The sequence below is a fragment of the Gopherus evgoodei genome, chromosome 20 (assembly GCF_007399415.2).
Source record: "Gopherus evgoodei ecotype Sinaloan lineage chromosome 20, rGopEvg1_v1.p, whole genome shotgun sequence".
NCBI classification, from domain to species: Eukaryota; Metazoa; Chordata; order Testudines; family Testudinidae; genus Gopherus; species Gopherus evgoodei.
Genome location: NC_044341.1, coordinates 6,844,592 through 6,867,546, shown reverse-complemented (window position 1 = coordinate 6,867,546; position 22,955 = coordinate 6,844,592). Strand labels below are relative to the sequence as shown.

The window sequence follows — 22,955 nt, the reverse complement described above, 5'->3', positions numbered from 1 at the left end:
TGGGCCACCTTGAGACTGCATTCCTCCTAGTGGGGAATGGTCTGAGGCTTTGGGGTGTAGTGGTGGTGAGGTAGTACTTTCTGGCCTGACCACTGAAAAGTGGAAGTGAGCTGCAGCCTTGTTAATCCCATACTGAGAAGAACTGCAGTCTTGGCAGAGAGATGAGACACGTGTGCAACTACTTCATTTTATAGGTCTTTGACCCTGAAAAACTGATATTCCCTTTGCTTCAGGTGGGTGTGGGCTGGGTCTACCCTGGGTATCCCAAAGTCCACCCCACTCCTAAAAAAGCTGTAGATTTCCCTAGAACTACCATTGTTGTGCCAAAACTAGCATGTTCAGTGAGCAGCCAGATTGTGGAGGAAGACTTGTTGCCTCGTAAAACAATTCCCCCTGTAGACGTGAGAGCACAAGAAGAAAGGAGGATTAGCTATTGATTTTGGCTTATGTTTTGCTCTGGTTAAGGTTGTTGGGCTTATGCCATTGTGCAGCTGTTCAGTAACTTATTACCGATCTGCTTGTTTCAGTTTGAAGCGGCGTGGGCTTTGACGAATATTGCATCGGGAACCTCCCAACAAACAAAAATAGTCATTGAGGCTGGGGCAGTTCCTATCTTCATAGAACTGTTAAACTCTGACTTTGAGGATGTCCAAGAACAGGTATGGTTCATTAGAGTTTTCTGGGGATAGGCTGAGCGTTATAGACACTGGGTTTCAACTAAGTGTTTAACATGCATGAAAGTGTCTGGCAAGCAGCTCCAGAGCAGGAGCGTCTGTCGGTTTGGCCTACTTACTTGGAGTCATAGAAACATTTTCCTAGGAGAGTGCTACCTTCTTCCTCTAGTCCAAGACTGTGTGAATGCTAAAACTGCTGCTCTTTCCTTCCAGGCTGTCTGGGCGTTGGGGAACATCGCTGGAGACAGCTCTGTGTGTAGAGATTATGTTCTTAACTGCTCTATTCTTCCTCCCTTGTTACTGTGAGTAGCCATGAACACTTGGCAATACAGTTCTTAAAGCTTGAATGTACTAAAGCAGAGTATCCTCTTAGGTAGGTCTGTTCACCCAACTTGGACACCAAGAGTGTGTGTTAGTTGGGAGTCAGCTTAGCCTGCAAATGGCATCAGATGGGTTAGCAGATGAGACTGGTGTCTGATACACGTCAGGACTTGCTAGCTAACTCACCTTCTCTCACATTCTTACGCTTGCTGTGCACAGCATGAACCCATTACAGAGTATACCAGACAGTCCTTTCTGAAGTCACAGGGCCTGTTCAGAAGTGCATATACAGTAAGTGCTGAGAACCCAAAGTAGAGTGACCAGATGTTCCGATTTTTATAGGGACAGTCTTGATATTTGGGGCTTTTTCTTACGTAGGCTGCTATTATGCCCCACCTCCTGTCCTGATTTTTCACACTTGCTATCTGATCATCCTAACCCAAAGAGATACAGCTACAGACTAACAGGTTCCTCCTGTTTATACTGAAGTCTTCCCAGGGTTGAGGAGAAGAAGGTGTTTGCACTGTGCCCTCTGCCTCTGTTTTAACACTCGAGTCCTGACAGCTGCTTCAGCACACTAGAAATGGAGATGGGAAGATTCACCTAGATAGTGCTTTCAAGTACTAGCCATATTAATTAAATTCAAAACTGTCTAAATTGCCCCATCCTATTCTGGGTGAACTGATGCTTTTTCTAGTGGCAAGATAAGTGCTTTGCCACAGATGGTGCGAGCAAGTCAACAGACTCTTATAATAGTTGCTCACTTCAGGCTCCTAGAGGCTAAGCTGGTGACTTTGCTGTCCAAGAGTTAAGGGATTGGTTTTATTCGTGGTGGTGATTGTGACAGGTGCACAGAGCTGGTCATGGTCCAAGAGGAAAGCACCACATTGCCCCATCTTATTTCATGCAGAGTCCTAAGAGCCGGGTGGTAACTTCTCGCTCTGTATAAACCATGAAGTGTTAAAGAACAAAGCTTCTAATTTCAACTGGAATTGCTGGGCCCTCTATGAAGGTCAATGACTTAGCAATCTGAAAGCTGGTTTTCTCCTGAAATGCCCTTTACCACAGGATAAATCTTCCATACTGTCAGTGTTGGCAATGAGGTTGCTACCAGCAGAAATCCCAGTTTGTTGAAAGCATTATCAAATCTTTCACCATAATTTCTATACAGTTGTGTAGTCAGGGAGGGGGGGAAACCCACACAAGAAGTGGCATTGATTGTATTGCTAATAGCTCTGTTCCTGGGTCAGTACTGAACTAGTATTCTGGAGGCCTAAAGCTGTTGATCTCATCTGAAGAGAGCTAAAAATGAGGTCCTGATCATTTGTGGTCACTGAATATCCCATGGACCTCTTCATAAGAGTGTGGGTGTATCTGGATGTCTTAGCCAAATTCAATCATGGGAAATTGCATTCTACTGACCTAAATTCCCCCCCTGCAATTTTAGTTGAAGACAGTATGTGCTTCCTGTTCAGAGTTGTGCTGTTAACCAGCTATTATTTCTGCCCTTGGGGTAGCCAGAGTTCATCTTTCTTCATGATCCATGCGTGAGGCTCATGAAATATACATTAGCATCATCTGAATTTTTCAGACCTAGGCTTAGCAAGTGGATGCAGCTGTCTCGAACCTCTTGGACTCTTATTGCGTTCCTTCATATTGAATCATGCTGGTTTACAGGCAACTCAAACTGACTTAACCTGGGAGTATAATAGCTGGTGGTTCTCTCTCTCTCTTTTTTTTTTAAGGCTCCTCACCAAGTCCACCAGGTTGACAATGACTCGAAATGCTGTCTGGGCCTTGTCAAACTTGTGCAGAGGGAAGAACCCACCACCTGAATTTGACAAGGTGAGGAATTGATCCTTTCCTGTTAATGGAAACAGAAGCTGTTCTGGAGAGGGAACCTCAGCAAGACCCTGAGGTCTGCTACCTCTAGAGGTTGTCAGCGACATTCAGACTAAACATTTCTTGGAGTTTGCTGATCTCTATCTAAACATCTGATGGGGATGGATGAAATTCTGCTGGGAATAAGGCAGGGGCCTGACGGGACATGGGCTGCTAGGCAGCTTTTTACAACCTGCCTGTTTGTTTCCTGATAGCTTTCCATCCGTGGGCTCCTTGGCAGTCCACTTGCTGGACTGACTCCGAGTCAGAGACCCCAAGGTCTATACCAGGGGGTGGGGAAACTTTTTGGACCAAGGGCCACATCTGGATATAGAAATTATATGGCGGGCCATGAATGCTCACAAAATTGGGGTTGAGGGGTGGGGGGAGGTGGCTCCAGGTGGCACTTACCTTAAATGGCTTCCAGAAGCAGTGACATGTCTGTCCCTCTCCCCCCACCCTGGCTCCTACACAGAGGTGTGGCTGGGTGGCTCTGCTATGCACTACCCCGTCCACAGGCACCACCCCTGCAGCTCCTGGGGTTGGCTGTGGTTCCTGGGCAATGGGAGCTGTGGGGGTGGTGCTTGGGGTAGGGGCAGCAAGCGGAGCCACCTGGCTGCTGCTGTGCATAGGAGCCAGAGGGGGCTATGTAGCTGCTTTCGGGAGCCGCACAGAGCAGCCCCCAACCCTGCTCCCTGGCTGGAGCGCGGCAAGCCCCAGATCCCACTCCCCAACAGGAGCTTGAGGGCTGGATTAAAATGGCTCAGGGGTCCAATCCAGCCCACAGGCCGTAGTTTGCCCACCCCTGGTCTAGGCCATGCAGGCTGCCCCAGAGCTGGGGCTCCATTCTTTTCAGTGAGAACTCAAAACTTTGGAATTTTTTCCAAATTGGAACAAACTCTGAACTTCAAAATATAGAAATCCTTCACAGCAGACTGACTTATTACCCATAGAAGGCCTTCTCTTCTCTGCACCCCTTCCCTTTGGGGCCCCTGTCCTCTACATTAAGTAGGACTGGAGGACCTTTGCTCCCTATTTTGGTTAACACTGTGGTTAAGGTCTGTTACTTGACAACTCCCTTGATAAGGCTGGAGAAGCTGCTGTGATGGATAGTTAGAAATATGTGTAAGTCTGTGCACTGTTACATAGGTTACCAAGTATGGTGGTGGCTGGCTGTTCAAGATTATCAAAGGGGTGGGGAATGAGGTGGCTTTCTTATATGAGGAGTGCTTGTCATCCAAGCTGCTAACAGTCCAGCTGTTGTTCATTTTATAAAGAATGGTAAAAAGCTTAGAACTGGATATTTAGTTTTGGAGAGGGATGACCCCTTATGCTGAGTTAGTGACCATTGGAGAGGCCCTGTTGTAACTTGAATCTCCTTTGCTACAAGGTTATGTGAACTATGTAGGAACCTGTGTATCCAAAACTACCCCTATTATATCAACAACTGTCAACACTTTGTCAGACAACTGAACAATATCTGTAAGGTCCTACGTATCAAAAGTATGAATGGGAACTTTGGTTTCTGATGTTACTTGAACCAGTTCTTTGGTGCTGTTAATTGTGGTGGATTTAGAAATCTAGGTGAGAACCCCACCTACCCACAGGATGGTATCCAGTTCATTCAAACACACTGACGTTTGGCATAGCTTGCACACAAAGCTGCCTTGCCTCTTCTCAAGGAACCTTTTCTAAACTTTCTTTCTCTGGGGTGGGGGTTGGTTATTCTTATTTTAGGTGTCTCCTTGCTTGCCAGTATTATCCCGATTATTATTCAGCAGTGACTCCGACTTGCTGGCAGATGCCTGCTGGGCACTCTCCTACCTATCAGATGGCCCCAATGAGAAAATCCAAGCAGTAATAGACTCCGGGGTGTGTCGGCGACTGGTAGAGCTGTTAATGTAAGTGTGTCATCCTGCATAAGAGGCGAAGACCTTGGACCAAACAGCCCATGTGAATATGGGTTTGTCTTGTTAACCTTTGCTTATCACGGTAAAGCTCACCACAGCACTAATGTTTCCAAACTGGTGCCCAATCGGGAGAAAACTAAGGCTGCTTGTGTCAGAGGGATTATCTATCTAGTATCCTTGGGTATGTGGGAATATGTGACATGGGTTGTGTTGGTCTATCGGACGGGGGGAAAGGTCTCTGTATAGTGCTGGAAGAGTAGCTGTAGTGCTTTATGCTAGGAAGAGCATGATACACCAAGACAATGCTGGTCCTGAGATTAGTCTAACCCATGAATGGGCAAAGTCTATGGTATTGATGCCAGACTAAGACAGTACACTTTGTGCTGCTCTAATGCTTTAAAACTCCTCTATGGAAGCTTAAAGTAATCTTTTTGTTGGCTCGATTCTAATGTTAGAAGAAAAGGATCAATAACGGAATAAATAGAGCACATTCCAAATAAACTTGTCTTTTGACACTCTTGTAATATTTATCCATTGAACTCTCTGTAGAGTCACTGCTCTTTTAGATCTGTTGATGAATTTGTGTGGTGTTACGGTATAATTCCCCACTCTGAACCTTAGCGCCCAAAAGATGGGGACCAGCATGAATTCCTCTGAGCTCAATTACCAGCTTAGTACTTGTAGCGCTGCCACCAACCAGGAATTCCAGTGCCTGGTACACTCCGGTCCCCTCAAAACCTTGCCCAGGGACCCCCAAGACCCAGTCCCTCTGGATCTTAACACAAGGAAAGTAAACCCTTTCCCTCACCGTTGCCTCTCCCAGGCTTCCCTTCCCTGGGTTACCCTGGAAGATCACTGTGATTCAAACTCCTTGAATCTTAAAACAGAGGAAAATTCACCTTCCCCCTCCTTCTCTCTTCCTCCCAGACTCTCCCTGAGAGAGAAAGTAATCCTAACACAGAGAGAAAATTAACCTCTCTCTCTCTCTCTCCCCCTTCCCTCCTTTCTCCCCACCAGTTCCCTGGTGAATCCAGACCCAGTCCCCTGGGGTCTCACCAGAATAAAAAAACAATCAGGTTCTTAAACAAGAAAAGCTTTTAATTAAAGGGAAAAAAAACAGTAAAAATTATCCTTGTAAATTTAAGATGGAATATGTTACAGGGTCTTTCAGCTATAGACACTGGGAATACCCTCCCAGCCTAAGTATACAAGAACAAATTAAAATCCTTTCAGCAAAATACAAATTTGAACTCCTTCCAGCCAAATACACATTTGCAAATAAAGAAAACAAAAATAAGCCTAACTCGCTTTATCTACCTCGTACTTACTATTCTGGATATATAAGAGACTGTATCAAAGAGATTGGAGAGAAACCTGGCTGCACATCTGGTCACTCTCAGAACCCAGAGAGAACAACCACCAAACACTAACAGCACACACAAAAACCTTCCTCCCTCAAGATTTGAAAGTATCCTGTCCCGATTGGTCCTCTGGTCAGGTAACAGCCAGGCTCACTGAACTTAACCCTTTACAGGCAAAAGAGACATGAAGTACTTTTTGTTCTATTAACCCTTGACCATCTGTTTGACAGTTGTCTAACGCAGATGGCTTTCATTTGCATTGCATCTTGAGGGTTTGCAAAATAAATGCATTTTCAGGAGTGTTCTGGCTACTGTTAATTGGATGCCACAACAGTGAGGAAGGGCATGAAAGACTAAAGTTAGGAGTGATTTGAAGGTGACAGGAAGTGGTCCATGAAGCTTATGGTTGTAAGAGGACAAAGGCTGTTCTTATGGTGACAGTCTTTGCTCTTTCAGTGACTGTCTTTGATTTGGATACATTTTGCTGTGTGCTTCTGATGGTGGAATTTTAACTAAATGGGGGGTGAAGAGGGTGGAGGGATTCTGTTACGAAGGGCTTGGACTGATGTTCCTTTCCCATCCTATTTCTTGTAGGCACAATGATTATAAAGTAGCTTCCCCAGCTTTGCGAGCTGTAGGCAACATTGTGACGGGTGATGACATCCAGACCCAGGTGAGTGGGATGTGACTAGGTAACTTCTCAAATTCAGCATTTGAGCAGGAGGAAGCATTTAAAATGTCTCCGATTTAAAAACCCAGATCATCACTAACAGGAGGGGGTAATGTTCTGCACTCCGATTTCTAGGTTTGCCATTAGAAGATGAAATCTAGCTTAGAACACCCACCCCTTAATCAAAATAGGAATGGCTCAACCTGCAAGGTTGCCCATAAGATGAATTGAGCCATGATGGCATGGCTCAGGATTTAGTTACAACAACAAAAGTCCCTTCTCTGTTTTGGTGCTTGTGAAAAATATAGTGTGTACAAGCATCTCGTTATAGCCAATGTTTGTATAGGGAGACAAGTCTCAGAATTCCAGTCATTGAAATTTCTCATTTCCAGCATCCAAGAACTAGGGATGGATGACTCATTCTGTCGCATCCTTGAGGAGCAGGATGCAGTGGAGGGAGGCTTGTCTTCTGTCTGCCTCCTGAACCACACAGAGCGCATTCCTGGAAGGACACTTTGCAACTGGGATGTCTGATCCTACACATGCCTCTCTAGGATAGGAAAAGCATTCTCTTCCTGCTGCTGCCTAATGGAACACCTCCATTCAGTGGCAGGAGTTTCTGGAAAATGTTGGAAAATATTTTTCCCCATAAGAATCTAGTAAAGATGTGCTGAAAGTATCCACTATATGGAAGTGGAGGAGGGCGAATGGTGTCATCCTATCCTGTACTCTTCTCTTAAGGTGATCCTGAACTGCTCAGCTCTGCCTTGCCTGCTTCATTTATTAAGCAGCCCCAAAGAGTCTATCCGGAAGGAAGCTTGCTGGACCATTTCTAACATCACAGCTGGAAACAGGGCTCAGATACAGGTACAGTTTCTAGAATCCTCGCCAGGCCCACCTGCAACACTCTTGGATCCATGCAGCACCATTAAAACAAAGCTTATGTGATTCTTAGTTGGTGTTTAAAGGCCACATTTTACACCCTGGACTTCCCTTTTTTCTCTGGTTGTTTGCAGGCCCAATTAGTTGTCCATTGTTCTACTTGACTGCCCCCACAATGATCATGAGAGATCTCGATGATGCTAACTGTGCCCAAAAATGGCGCCTGGTCTGAAATCAATTAGTGAGCTTGGGGAGATGGGGATTAATCTGCCTCTTCATTGTGGTTCCAGAGTTCAGATGTACACCTAGAATAATGCCTTTCAATTGGTGTACGGCATTTGATTGTAATTATCCTTTCCAAGGGCCTGTATCCAAAGAGATGCACACAGTGACCAAAGACTTCCTTTGGTATTGGTGCAATAATAATAAAGTTCTTGGATAGTAAACTTAATCTTACACTTGGTAGGAAAAGCAGGTGAGGATCACTGAAAAGGTTATAGGTTTCTGTTCCCGGAGACTGCTAGCCTTTTAGGAGTCGCTTGGCCTGTTCTAAATGCTGCTTCTCTTGCTTCCTTCAGGCAGTCATAGATGCAAACATTTTCCCAGTGCTGATAGAAATCTTACAGAAAGCAGAATTCCGCACGAGGAAAGAGGCAGCCTGGGCCATCACAAATGCGACATCAGGAGGAACCCCAGAGCAGATCAGGTACATTGGGAAGCTGTTTTTATCTGTACTTTGACTCCATAAACTATATAGCAACTTTGGACAATCGGTTTGCCATCAGCATTTGTGGCCATCCATCAACTCCTCTGGCCACCTTGGCCTTGAAAGAAGCTCGAAGATATATTCAGAGATCCAGCATGTATTTATAGCTTTCCCTAGGCTCTAATTCTTTCAATGAAGAGAATACCCTTTTTGCTGTAAAGCCATTCAAGTAGGGATAACTTACTGATGCTGCTTCTGTATTCACCATCGAGACTGTAGCTGTTGAAAACCAGAAGTCACTGTTCGTAGTTCAACGTCTGAGCTATAGATTAGTGAACTGTTTTATATAACTAAAACACACCTCAAAGGTAGCATAAACAGTATTTATTTAAAAATCTTGTGCCACTCAAAGGATGCACTTACAAGTCTAGCATCTTGGCCGTGCAGTCTAATTCTGGAACTATCTGGTCTGCGTCATGTACCTGACATGCATATGCTCACAGTCTGGCTCTGATACAATTCAGAACCCAGCGAAGCACTCTAATTTCCTAATCCATCAATACTTGCACTTGGGTTTAAAACCCTTTGATTTGTTTCATTCAAAGTACATTTCTCTGTCTTTAAAATTCTAAGTGTGCATCTAATAGAAGCAGCAGCATTACAAGGTGCCCCTATAACTTGCCAGTATTGTGTGCTTTACACAGGAAAAAATGTAATATGGACCCTATGCAGGTGAGTTAGTGGTGTTAACTTTGTTTTTCTGCAGCCTATGTAGGAAATCTAAATTTAAACAGATGTTGGGTATACATCTCTCACTCTCTATCAAAGAATAGAAATACCTGGCTAATTATAGGCTAAATAATTAATTTAAAGAGAGATGCTGCAAAATTTGAGACCCAGGGGAATGTCTGTCTTTTTTTAATTCCAGTGAAGTTTTTGGTGGGATTTCAAATAGTGCATGTGACTGTAAGCAAGCAATATAGACTCCTCCAGTTTCATAGTTTACTTTGTGTCGTTCAAGCAGTTTGGACAAACCAGACTAGAATGTCAAAACTTGCCTGCTTATAAAGATCTGGATTCTGACTTCAATGGGAGTTGAGTGCTAACACATTGTAAATAAGGGCCCTGGTTGTTAGCTTCAAGATACAGGTTAAAGTGCTTAATTTAAACACCCAGCTTCGAGAGCTAATGATGAAAAGGAGGTTATCTGCTAGGCAATATTTAAAATACACATTTCCTTAAACCTGACAGTGTCCCTTTAAACCTAAATGCATGCCACAATGTTACTTAACCTTCCCTCTTGATGAATTGAATGTTTATCTTCCCTGTGCCTTCTCTTCAGGTACTTGGTAAACCTAGGCTGTATCAAACCTCTGTGTGACCTGCTGACTGTCATGGACTCCAAGATTGTTCAAGTGGCCCTGAATGGCCTGGAGAATATCCTGCGGCTCGGTGAGCAGGAGGCCAAGCAAAGTGGCACAGGCATCAACCCCTACTGCAGCCTCATTGAGGAAGCCTATGGTAAGTGGCTCTCACTGGCCTTGCTCCTGTGACTTATTCCCAGGAGGAAGTAATGCAGGATGTGTTAGAGCAGAGGTTCTCAAATTATGGTCTGTGGACCACCAGTGGTCCATGAGTTCTATTCAGGTGGTCCACATATAGTTCCCTCTAAGGTGTGCCTGGGCAACCATACATAGATCATAGAATGTTAGGGTTGGAAGGGACCTCAGGAGGTATCTAGTGCAACCCCCTGCTCAAAGCAGGACTAATCCCCAGACAGATTTTTTTGCCCCAGATTCCTAAATGGCCCTCTCAAGAATTGAACTCACAACCCTAAGACATGAGAGAACAAAGGGCCACCTACCTTATTATGAAGCCCCGCAAGCATGGCTCCACTGATTAGGTGTCTGGATCCTGGAGAAGATGCACATGTAAAGTGAGGTGGTGGCCTGGGGGGGGGGCGGAGAAGAGAGGGGGTAGGTGGGAAGGGGCAGTGGGGTGAGAAGTGGGGATGGGGCAAATTTGGGACATACAGGGCTGTGGTGGCCAGAGACGGAGACTTTCCCCAGCTCAGGGGCTGCAACTGCTGGGGAGAGACATTCCTTCCCAGCCTCAGCTTGGGGGCTGCCATGGCAGGGGAGAGGGCACATCCATTGCTGTAGAAAGATAAGACTACTGATATTAAAATATGAGTTATGAGCTTTTATTTGTAGAACAAAAAATGTTTAAGGTTTTTTAATATAGTGCTCTTATCCAAAGTGCTTTACAATAGTTAGCTAACAGTACAAACAACATTCGGAAAGATCATTAAGTGGTCTGCCAAGACCCTCCGCAATTTTCAAGTGGTCCGTGGGGGGAGTTCGAGAACCACTGTATTAGAGGCTGCTTACGCTCTATTGCTGAAAGTGTTGGTCAACTTCCTCTGAACTTCAAATAGGTATGAGAGAGGGGATGCTAGAAGTTCTGGATTAACTGCTGTTTACCCCAATAGTTAATTTAGTCTGTATAAGCACACGCTCTGTGGCTTGTTGCATTCTGTGATTATGGGTAGCTAGGATGAGTACCAAGGAAGGTCTAAGTGCCAAATGGATTCCTTGGACTAGAAATCTCTTGCATCCAAGATGCTGGAGGTGATTGAAGATAAAGTTGGGGCGCTCACAAATTGGTATCATTGATGTCCCAGGTTAGGGCTGCCCCTCAGGAAAACGAATGACAATTCCATAATTACCTTTTTAGGTACTAACAAGACACTTGCATAAAAATCACTGTTTTTACAGGGCCCAAAGGTGTGCTAGTCACTTAATAGAAAACAAGAAGCGCAGTTCCTACCCTGGAGAGATCAGTCTAGTCTTGTCACTTCCCTTCTCTTCCCACTTCCTCTTCTGTCTCTCCAGAATGTGAGCTGCTTGGGGCAAGGACCTGTCTTCCTTTAGTCTGAAGTGGCTCTTGCACTGTTTGGTGCTCAGTAAATGATCTGGCCAATGAGACTTCTGATTTGTGGTGTATCTCCAAATAGGAACAACTCTTCATCTTACTAAGTTTTAATTGGGCTGGGAGAGAGTCAATCCAAAAGCTCTTCTGGAGTAATGGAGCTAGTGGGCTTTTAAGATATTCTAACGCTGGGCAAAATGCAAGCTGAACAAATGGTGGTCTTGTGGCCCCAAACAGTTGAAAGGGTGAAGGCTAGATGGAGGCAGGGAATAGTATGGATGTTCTGATCAGTCTTGCCACATTGCATTTTTCTCTTTCCCAAGGCTTGGATAAAATAGAGTTCCTGCAGAGCCATGAGAACCAGGAAATCTACCAGAAGGCCTTTGATTTGATTGAGCACTACTTTGGAGCCGAGGATGACGACTCCAGCCTGGCTCCCCAGGTAGACGAGAACCAGCAGCAATTCATCTTCCAGCAGCCTGAGGCCCCTATGGAAGGCTTCCAGCTATAATGTGTTCAGATGGGGAAGAACATCACAAACTTGCCAGAAATCAACTGGGAGCAGCCAGAGTTATAGTCCCATTTTCCCCCTCCTTACAAACAGAAGGCGCAAATACCCACGCCACCCATTAGGAAACAGTTCCTCCTTCGAGAACAGCTAGAAGCAATGCTTTGCTCTCATGGAAAGAAGGGGACTTTATTTTTTACACTTTTTTTTTTGCTGCTGCATACATGTCTCTAAAGCAGGCACCAAGGTGGAGGAAGGACACAGAGGTAACAAATTGCACCTCTTGTTTTAAGTTGTGGTGATCTTTCAGAAATATTGTCACTTGTTACCTCGGGTACTTAAATGAAATTTCAGTGGGAGGGTGGGGAAAAAACACAAATCAAAAGATAAGGGTTTTCTTCTCTGACAACATTAATCCTGGAAGCTAGGGTTGATCTATTTAATTTTTTTTTTGCACATCATACTCTTTGTTAAAGACTCTCTAATCTGCCAAGAGCAATGTTTAGCCCCTCACCTTTTCGCAGCTCTCCTTCAGTGGACCGCACCATTGGACATGGGCCAAGTTCCCCTTGAAACATATTGTAAATGGACAAAGGAGAAGTGGGAAGACTTTTCCTGGAGAGGGATTTTTTCCCTTTGTTTAAAAATATTTTTTTCTTTTTTTAAAGAACTGTTATTGGTATTTAAAAAACAAAACAAAACAACAAAACCCCAAAGATGGTAATTGTGAAGAGGTGGGGAAGATGTTTTTGGTGGTCTTTTGAACAGAGGAAGCACAGCTGCTGTTGCACGGGCTTCACTTGCATTGCTACTGATTGAAGTCACAGAACTGTTGAAATCCATCTTCATCTTTACTTGAAAATTTTTTCATGAAAACATGTATTAAGATTTGGATTTTTTTCTGAATGGATGGGGTGGGGGTGGATTGTTGTATGGGTGGGGAGGAAGGAAGGCATAGCTACACTTGACAGGAGCATTGTGTGCGGTGTTAACTCCAGTAGCAAAGGGCCTGAGTTTTCAGGATTACTTTCTGCTCACAGTTGGATCATGTACATTTTACTTCAAAAGGAAGAGTCAAAGCTCTGTATTTTTTATATATTATATATAGGTAGATATTTGTCTAATTGGCTTCAGAGAAAAATATATATGAAAATTCTGTAATTTATGTAAATAGAATACTGTGAGGCAGGTACACCTGGAAATGATGGTCTATGAACTCACTCACTGGTTGTCCTGCTGCTTTTCCTCTGTTTACTCACGTACTGTACAAGCAAACATAGATTTGTCTTAAACTCCTTTTCTGGATTGAGTTTACTTAGCCAAGAGTGATATAAAACACAATAGGCTATGGAAAACCCAAACAATTTTGGGATTTGAGGGAAGGGGATGGGAAAACATGGTTCACCAAGGGGTCTGATAGGCTTGCTGTGTGCATCCCCTCCCTGTTCTTGCTGTCCTAAGCAAGTGCAAGTTTGGAAGCATTTGGGACTGGGAATTTCAAGAGGGTAAGAAACAAAGCATGGTGCCAGTTGTTGTATGAAATCAAGAAATCCAATTTCACAAGTCCTTCACGTTTAAAAAAATAATAAACAACATCTGTGCATTTGACTGGTGGCTGGCTGTAGCTAGAGTGATCTCTAAATGGTAAAGTTCCTTTATCACTTGCTGCAGTACAAGTTTGGGGTGGATTATTTAACATTAGATAGAGCCTCGTGGCTCGTGTGGAAAGCTTAGCCATGGAGTACTGGAGTGCTGTGCCACTGCAGGATCTGGAGAAACCTACCAGGGAGCTTGGACTCCTAGCAAGCATGTTAAAATTGGAACCTTTGCTTATCTGTGAAGAATGAAACTGAACATTGTATTTTTAAAAAATGTATTAAGGTTTGAGAGTTAACTTGTCAAGCCACTTACATTAGCCACAATGGGCTCACTCACATGCCTCTGGCTAGTGTGCATCCCCTCCTTCTCTTTAAACAGAGTGGGGAGAAATGCTTTTGTCCGTCCTCTAAAGCAGTGGTTCTCAAACTCGAGCTGCTGCTTGTTCAGGGAAAGCCCCTGGCAGGCTGGGCAGGTTTGTTTACCTGCCATGTCTGCAGGTTCAGTCAATTGTGGCTCCAGGCCAGTGGGGGCTGCAGGAAGGGTGCCCAGCATGTCCCTCAGCCCATGCTGCTTCCTGCAGCCCCCAGTGGCCTGGCCAGTGGGAGCTGCAAGTAAACAAACCAGCCTGGCCCGGCAGGGGCTTTCCCTGAACAAGTGGTGGTGCTAGTTTGAGAACCACTGCTCTAAAGCTTGGGTTAGCTGCTGAGAAGGCTTTTGTACTGAGGCTTTTATGAAAGAGAGGTTCATTGTGTAGTTCAGTGTAATATGTATTGGGGTAGCTTGTTAAAGGAGAGCATACAAATTAAAATCTCTTCTAATGGATCCTTATGCAGTTGATGGAAGACGACGAAATTAAGAGATCTGGATTTATATTCAAATTCAAGCCTTAAGCAGAAGGCTAGGTCTCAAATATCATCAGTATGATGGCAGAGTATATTCCCAGAATCTGGGATGATCCAGGGGTCAGCCTACCTACAATCTAACTGGTCCAGTCTCATTCAAGAGTCTTGCTTGCCTCGAGCTTTTTTTATTCCCTGCATTAAAAATATCAGTGAGCAACTGAGGGTTAAGTGACACTTACACAGATGGGTGTTCTATCTTTCTCTTAATTTTTTTTTGTGGGGAGGTGTGTGTGGGTTGCTGCTATTTTTCCTTCTGCTTATAGGCCTTTCAGCACTAGCATCAATGAGGTGTTTTCCATGGCCATGCATACGGTCCTTTAGGTTCTAGGACGTACCCTAAAGCTCGATTTGTTGCACTGACACCTTTCCCTCACCTCTTCTCTTCCTGTATCTGCATATAATCCAGCAGTGGATTTGGAAGAGAATCAGATGCTGTAGCAAACTGCTTTGCAGGGATCACTGAAACTAAAAAATGCTGCCCTAAATCAATGTATAAGCAGGCACCTACTTTGTAGAGAGTAGGAAAAGAATGTCGGTGGGTAAAAAGAATTGTTCTGCATGGTTGTTTGGGAGACCTTCAGGGGCTGGATGTGGTAGCCAGGCTGCCTGAAAGCCTGCAGGGGGGAGGATGGGCTAAATCTGCAGAACCAAGCTGTTTATCTGCAGAAAATACCCAGTTGTTGACTAGGAACTGTTTCCAAGTGAAGGGCTTCAGAGGAACAAAATTCATATGATCTGCTTTATGGAGACAGTGATATTCACTATGGAATTGAACAGTTCTCCAATCAATAAAACCTTATTTTAAGCTTAGGGTAAACATATTCAGTGTCTAATTTTTTTTACCAATTAGTCTCTGGATATTAATATTCTATTTGAAATTTGGATCTACAGCCAAGAGAAGTTTAATAACTTTTTAAACCCAGAACTGGAGAAGACTTGTGTGGGACTGTCCTGTTTCCCTCCTCCTCAGCTCTGTCTCCCATCAGGCTAAGTCTTTCTGTGATATCTGGTCAATACTAAGCCCATCTTGCTTTTACCCTTCCAAAAAGGCTCCCTCTTTGGCAAGTGAAAAGCAGTAAGCTATCCCTTCTATTGACAGGTTGTATGTGGAAGGCCTTATGAGGTATGTTTCAAAGCCATCTGTGACCCCATGATCCCTTAACTCATGAGGAAGACATTCTTGGAGCTGCTGTTCCACCAGTCAGCTATCTGAGGTGTTATATTCACCAGAGTACTATATTAGGTCTGTGGTGAAGAGAACATATCCTTCAAGGATAGAGCCCGATGGCTTTAGGACTGCATCTCTGTAGCAAAAAGGTAACCAAACTAGGTACGATCTTGCTTCATCCACAATCTTAGTCTTCTGATGTAAATCACTTAAGCTACAGTTTTGTGTCCTATGCATTACCTCAGGACCATGCAAAAGAAATGAAGCTCTTCACTCCATTGGAGCTTCTTCCATTCATGGCAGCACGAAGAAGCATTTGGATCTGCTTTGCAAGGTTGCTTTTTAAATGAGACTTTTGGCTCCTGAAATAAAAGATTGAAGCGAAATGATGAACTACCTAACAAACTTGTGGCAAAAGCTGCAGAGGTAGTAAGGATGGCTTTTTGTTTAGAGTGGGCCTACTAGCTTCCTGCTGTGAGGAAGCTTGCTTCTTTCCTTGATGGCAAGAGCCATTCTTACACATAGCTGTGAACTATGGTCTGGATTAAAACTCCAGCCTTCCCTTAAGAACCACAGAAGTGAATTCTTAGGCCCAAGCCACCTGTTGAGGAATTGCTCCTTATAATTAGCTTGACAGCTTTTTATAGAAAATGGTGGATAATTGGGTTACCAAAAAAACCTTGCACCCTGCTGTCCCTCTCCCTCCCCCCCCAACAACAACAACAAAAAACACAAAACAAATCTTAAGGCATCACTTCCTGCTGTCTTCTGAATCTGAACTTTACAACTGGTATTAGGGAACACGTTTTTGGCTTTTGGAAAGCTGCTCTTGCAGAGTGCAGGAGAATCCATGCTGATATCAACCTTGTTGAATTTATGCTAAATATCTGTAGATAAGCTCTCTCTCCAGAACCTCCACAAATGCTGTTCTGGGGTGTGCCATTTGATTTTTAACCAACATTCATCTCTTCCCTTCCCTGCCCCCCTACATTTAAGCTACTTCTATTTTTGTCAGCTCACAAGTGCCACTTAGATCTACAAGAGATGTCGAAATTTAAGCATTCATCTTGTAGGTCTACTTTTATTTGAATATTACTGTTTTGTTAAGAAAAAAAGGCCATACGTTGTTTATCAGTATTGCATACAGTGACTGCACTACAGACTATACCAACCCCTTCAGTTAACCTTAGTGCTACTTTTGTGCTGTCAGCAACTGGGGCATCATAAATCCCCCTAGGTCTGGTATCTACTTCCTACACTTATCTTCTGGGACCACCATCTCTTAACCTCCAAAGTGTTTTGGGAGCACCTATTTCCTGCATACTATATTGCTCAGTAATTGTGCACATCTAGCATACCTCCAAGTGTGGTATACCCAGTGGATGCTAGCTATAAAAACTAGCTCTACTATTCTCATGTAGGGACTTCTGCCTGTTGGCAGTACCTCCTTTTTATTGGTTACCTAGAGCAATAGCACTACAACCCAGCAGGAAAGCAATATCCACACACAACATGTTGGGGATAATTTGAGGAAGGGTCCTCAAGCAAGCATGGAATTACAGTTAACTGCTAGTGTTTGGGGTTCTCTGGTTTCTAGTACATGACTAGGGTAGATAACTGATACAATTAACTCTAAGTATTTAGCAGAAGTTTAATCTGTGCAGTTATACTGGATCCCTTGCCTGATAATTCTGTCAGATCTCTGCATGTATCATAACCTGAAGCACTGAGGTTTTTTTTTAATTCCTAGACCAGCCTCTTCAACACTATACTGCATTAAACAGCACAGTCTCTTCTCTCATTAGCTGTCTTGGTATGTTTTCACAATCCAGCAGTCCAGTTAGGTCAACATTCATGAGTTCTTCTTTAAAGGTGCAGTAAAGCTTCAACTACAACAGTGTCGAACCAAGGTGTCCCAAAGGGGATTATAACACTGAAGTAGCAAAAAATGGAAGATCCATTGATGCAGAGGCCTTGTATAATACTAAAAACTGATCCAAATTCTAGTGTTAAAATGGTCTAAATCCAGACTGACTTCAGTTTGGCTCTATATTTAGCCAGGTTACAGATACTTGCTAATATCTTGCAAATTACCAGTGATGTCTAAGCAAATTACGACTTTCTCTTGACTAAAGTAAAATTCTTTGGTGATCAGAAAACAGTCTTAAGGCTGCCCACAGTAGGTACCATTCTGTTGTCCTGTCACATACAAGTGTGAGGAGCATATCTCAGTGGAGTTTAGGATCTTCTCAGCCAGAGGTGGAGATTAAAATCTCCACTGTTGGATTTCCTAATCCAGAAACTTTGGGGCCTGTATGGCATGCTGTAGAGCAGCACTAGTGCTGAGCTTGCATTCCCAACAGCAGTCTCATTCTGAAAGCTGAATTGCATCAGACTGGTGTGGCAGACTTCTCCAGATTAAGGTGGTGAGGGGGCTAGAGGCTGCTGGTTCATATCAAAATGATCCCTTTCGAATTACTCACTTTATGGCAAAGCATCCCAAGCTTATAGTATCTCCATCGGTTAGAGCGTTAGAATTAGCTAGTCAGTCTAAACTTCTAGTTTTTCTCCTTTGGCCCTGTGTTAATGTCATCTTGAATACTTTATTGCTTCCGTTTGGGGTGAAGATTTCATCCTTTTACTGTGTGGAGCTTGGGCTACTTCAGTTAACCTAGAGCAAATAAGCTCTCGGTATTGTCTGAATTTGATCATAGGATGTGTTATATATCCTCCTTCAGGCAGCAGCAGTCAGAGCACCCGTCTGCACAACAGAACTGGTGCAGTGACATCAAAAGAGCCCTAAAGGAGGTGGAGCTCTTCATCTGAATCCTACTTTCCTTTCCTTCACTGGAGGTGCAGAACTAGTTTCTCTAGTAAATCTGAACTCTTGCTTGTCACTTACCCTTCATTTATTACAGATATGGTAAACTCCTGAGTGAATAAGCCTTTTATCAGCACAGCTCTCTGCAAACTCCAGTATAATCCAACTGAATTTGTTTTAAGAAATGACCACCTACAGCCAGGGTTGTGACTGATCAGGATTTTAAAATCCCTTCTGGGGAGCACAGGAGGAGAAGAGATGGGTACAGCTGTCAGACCTCTAGCTACAATACTGGGCGGAAGAAGAATACTGGAGAATTAATAGTATTTTGGAAACTTTCCTCATCAGTTCTGGATCCTTCCTTGGAACAATCCAGGGACCCAAAAACTGAAGATGCTGCTTTTTAAAAACAAAAAAAATAGACAAACTGTTACAGGCCCTAGGAATGGCACTTTAAGAGGCTTTTTCTGCTGCAGTGACAGTGCTCAAAGCACTAAATCATATGAAGCCAAACCCTTGAGGGTGGAGCTGGTGCTGTGTTCTGACTTTTTTTTGGTTTATTTATCAGCTCATATGTGGGTTGTGTTATGAAACCACTAGTGGGCATGGCACAAAGGGGAGGAATACTATGTGGTTGTTAGTTTACCCAAATCAAAAGTCTGGGAACGGGACTTCAGGATGTAGCCACATCAACAGCCAAGAGTGATTCAACCTATTTTTTTTTTCAAACATTTTTTATAAAAGTCAAACAACTCTGGCTATTTTTCCAATGTGTGGCCCTTTAGAGGTACATTATAGCCGTACCATGGTTGGTTGGCCGGCCTTGTGAGGATACTCACCTGACTCTAGTGTGGACTAGTATGATGTGTACAGATTTAGAGATCTATACACATTCAGAGTTGAAAATGTATCAGTTTCCAACACTGTAATAGATACAATGCAAAATAAAGAATCTGTTCCAAAGCTGCTCTAGGTGCTCAATCTGTCTGGATTATTGAGTTTGTCAAAATGTGGGGCTCCTGGCAGCTCTGAAAATGTACCAACAGGATGCCCACATATGAACAGAACATCCCAGTACCAAACAGCTTACATGCCAATATACTAGTAAAATCATTGCCAATAAATGAGTCACTAACTGCAAGGAAAACTTTCCAAAAGCTTGGAGATGCATAAATGTTCAATATGTAAAAAAGCTGACATGGGCAAAGGACCACTTTCTAGGGCATGCACATTTCCTTCTGTCAACCAATGAATTTCAACTATGCCACCCCAATCCTTGTCTATTACTATATTGGGATCAGCCTGTCATTCCTATTTCACTCTTTAACCATAGAGCAGGAGGAGGAAAAAGTACTAATCAAAGCAGTCTTCAAACTCTGCATTCTATCCTTTCCACTCAGCTGGGACTGAGGTGCAGCTGAAGGTCTGAGCATTTCTAGCTGTTGGAGACCATTTGTAGTAAGATTAAGCCCAAACTACAAAAGGTAGTAAACACTACTTTACCTATCCTCTATCCCACACTGTTGTAGATGGCATATAGGCAGTACTGTGGAAATGGAGAAGGGTCCCTGCCTCAACATGCTTACACTTTAGTTACCCAACTAACTCATTCACAGGGGGCAAGGTTTAATTAAACCACATCATATTGGAGAAATTTTCATACAGGTTACCTGCTCCAGCAGTAATTAATCCATGAATGTGCTCTTACATGTTAAGTGTTTAGAGTTGCAATTTTCATCCAACCTTAGCACAGTAGAACCTCAGTTATGAACTGAGCAGTCAACACCACGCTTCATTTGGAATCAGAAGTACACAATCAGCAGCAAAAAACCAAATACAGTACAAGTACTGTTGAATGTGAACTACAAAATCTAAAGGTTTCAAAAAATTGAAAAGGTAAGAACTTTCTGTGCTTGTTTCATTTCTTCTGCCTAGTAAAGTTTCAAAGCCATATTAAGTCAATGTTCAGTTGTAAACTTTTGAAAACCATGTTTTGTTCAGTTACAACCTCGGTTCCTGAGGTGTTCACAAGAGGTTCTACTGTATGTCAAGACTGATGTCGTCTTTAGACAAAATGTGGCCCTTTATTCTCTTGGTTACTGCTTGCTCACCAAGGGTCTGTTGCAGCCCAGACCTATGGTTCCTGGGGATCAAGTGTACAACTCCGCCTGCCATAGTTGCAGAACCAACATGTAAAGGGTAAGGAATGCAATTTCCACCTTAGCTAACATCAGTTCCATGTTTGTGTGGAAGGGGGCAGCTGTTCCCAAACAGCTTAACAGCCACTCATATAACTCAAACGTCCTTTGTGTAGGTGCTAGGGCTACAGGGCCTAGCCTATGTCTGTTTCCATTAGGTCATTTTCTGGACTTTATCAGTGGCACACATCTGCTCCAGACCATTGCTGCCCCTCTACCTGCAGTGCAGCTTAGGACATTTGAATTTGTGCTGGGGTGTAGGTAAACTCTTAATATTAAGGTGGCAAAGTAGCCTCTGCCTGTCCTTTAGGATTGCCACCTTTTAAATTGCACAAAACCAATAACCTTTGCCACAGCAACTGTCCCACCCCTTCTCTAAAGCCCACTCTCACGCTCTCTACCCTCACCCAGCTATGCTTTCACTGGGCTGAGGCAGGGAATTGGGAGGGGGTGCAGGCTCTGTGGTAGAGCTGGGGATGAAGGGTTTGGGGTGAAGGAGGGGGTTCTCACCTCGTACAGGGGGCTTTGGTGTGGGAGGAGGTTCAGGCTCCAGCTGGGCAGCACTTACCTCAGGTACCGCCCACTCAGCAGTGCAGTGGGACTAAAGCAGGCTGGCTCCCTGACTGCCTGCCCTCGCTCCCTGCTGCTCCAGGACGAGGACAGCAATTCTGGCCCCTAGGCAGACAGGCAGCAGTGCACAGTGCAGGCACCACCCCTGCAGCTCCCATTCTGCGGAGCCAGAGCGTGGGGCAGGCAGCGCACACAGCAAGAAGCCTGCCTTTTAACAGCCTGGTCAGCAATGCTGATGGGAGCTTCCAGGGTCCCTTTTTGACCAGGTGTTCTAGCTGAAAACCAGGTGCCTAGTACCCCTGTCCTCAAGCCAACAAAAAAGCTGCCTTTGCCACTGCCCTGGGGGAAGGGGGGAGAGGAGAACCTGCTGCTGAAGTTATGGTTAAGAGACATTGCAGCAGCCAGGCTAGTGCATGAAGCCTCCCCTCTCCTCACAGCTTCCCCCCCACCTCTAGTCCCTCCCTGCCCCCTCTCCTCACAGCTCCCCACCCCACCACTTGTGTCTCCCTGCCCCCTCTCCTCACAGCTTCCCCCCCACCTCTAGTGCCTCCCTGCCTCCTCTCCTCACAGCTCCCCCACCCCACCTCTAGTGCCTCCCTGCCTCCTCTCCTCACAGCTTCCCCCCACCTCTAGTGCCTCCCTGCCCCCTCTCCTCACAGCTCCCCCACCCCACCTCTAGTGCCTCCCTGCCTCCTCTCCTCACAGCTTCCCCCCACCTCTAGTGCCTCCCTGCCCCCTCTCCTCACAGCTCCCCCACCCCACCTCTAGTGCCTCCCTGCCTCCTCTCCTCACAGCTTCCCCCCACCTCTAGTGCCTCCCTGCCCCCTCTCCTCACAGCTCCCCCACCCCACCTCTAGTGCCTCCCTGCCCCCTCTCCTCACAGCTCCCCCACCCCACCTCTAGTGCCTCCCTGCCTCCTCTCCTCACAGCTCCCCCACCCCACCTCTAGTGCCTCCCTGCCCCCTCTCCTCACAGCTTCCCCCCCACCTCTAGTGCCTCCCTGCCTCCTCTCCTCACAGCCCCCCACCCCACCACTTGTGTCTCCCTGCCCCCTCTCCTCACAGCTCCCGTGTCATCACCCCCCCCCCCGGGCTAGTGCCTACTTCTCCTCACAGCTTCCCCCCCACCACTTGTGTCTCCCTGCCCCCTCTCCTCACAGCCCCCCACCCCACCACTTGTGTCTCCCTGCCCCCCCTCCTCACAGCTTCCCCCCCACCTCTAGTGCCTTCCTGCCCCCTCTCCTCACAGCCCCCCACCCCACCACTTGTGTCTCCCGGCCCCCTCTCCTCACAGCTTCCCCCCCCCCACCTCTAGTGCCTCCCTGCCCCCTCTCCTCACAGCTCTCTCCCCCACCTCCAGTGCCTCCCTGCCTCCTCTCCTCACAGCCCCCCACCCCACCACTTGTGTCTCCCGGCCCCCTCTCCTCACAGCTTCCCCCCCCCCCCACCTCTAGTGCCTCCCTGCCCCCTCTCCTCACAGCTCTCTCCCCACACCCTCCGGCTAGTGCCTCCCTAACCCCAGCTCCCCCGCCTCCCCCCTCGGCCGGTGCCCCCAGGCCCCCTCTCCTCACAGCTCCCGTGTCATCACCCCCCCCCCCGGGCTAGTGCCTACTTCTCCTCACAGCTTCCCCCCCACCACTTGTGTCTCCCTGCCCCCTCTCCTCACAGCCCCCCACCCCACCACTTGTGTCTCCCTGCCCCCCCTCCTCACAGCTTCCCCCCCACCTCTAGTGCCTTCCTGCCCCCTCTCCTCACAGCCCCCCACCCCACCACTTGTGTCTCCCTGCCCCCCCTCCTCACAGCTTCCCCCCCACCTCTAGTGCCTCCCTGCCCCCTCTCCTCACAGCTCTCTCC

At 45.6% G+C, this 22,955-nt stretch overlaps 1 protein-coding gene and 1 long non-coding RNA gene across 2 annotated transcripts in view; one reads left to right on the top strand and one right to left on the bottom strand.

The window, feature by feature from the left end:
- Positions 1–13,452, top strand: part of KPNA6 (karyopherin subunit alpha 6) — a 38,315-nt gene extending 24,863 nt beyond the window's left edge. The window contains exons 6-14 of the mRNA XM_030538792.1: positions 528–659; positions 888–976; positions 2,741–2,840; positions 4,614–4,777; positions 6,742–6,820; positions 7,559–7,684; positions 8,278–8,405; positions 9,748–9,926; positions 11,660–13,452. Of these exons, the coding sequence (XP_030394652.1) occupies positions 528–659; positions 888–976; positions 2,741–2,840; positions 4,614–4,777; positions 6,742–6,820; positions 7,559–7,684; positions 8,278–8,405; positions 9,748–9,926; positions 11,660–11,847 (1,185 nt within the window). The 3' untranslated portion in view covers positions 11,848–13,452. The remainder of the gene's footprint in view (positions 1–527; positions 660–887; positions 977–2,740; positions 2,841–4,613; positions 4,778–6,741; positions 6,821–7,558; positions 7,685–8,277; positions 8,406–9,747; positions 9,927–11,659) is intronic.
- On the bottom strand, positions 11,755–21,588 carry LOC115637507. The gene is made up of 3 exons (XR_003997282.1): positions 21,101–21,588; positions 15,754–15,875; positions 11,755–11,841 (listed from the first exon to the last, which is right to left on the bottom strand). It is a non-coding gene; the product is annotated as an uncharacterized LOC115637507 (long non-coding RNA).
- Between the last annotated feature and the right edge of the window lie 1,367 nt (positions 21,589–22,955).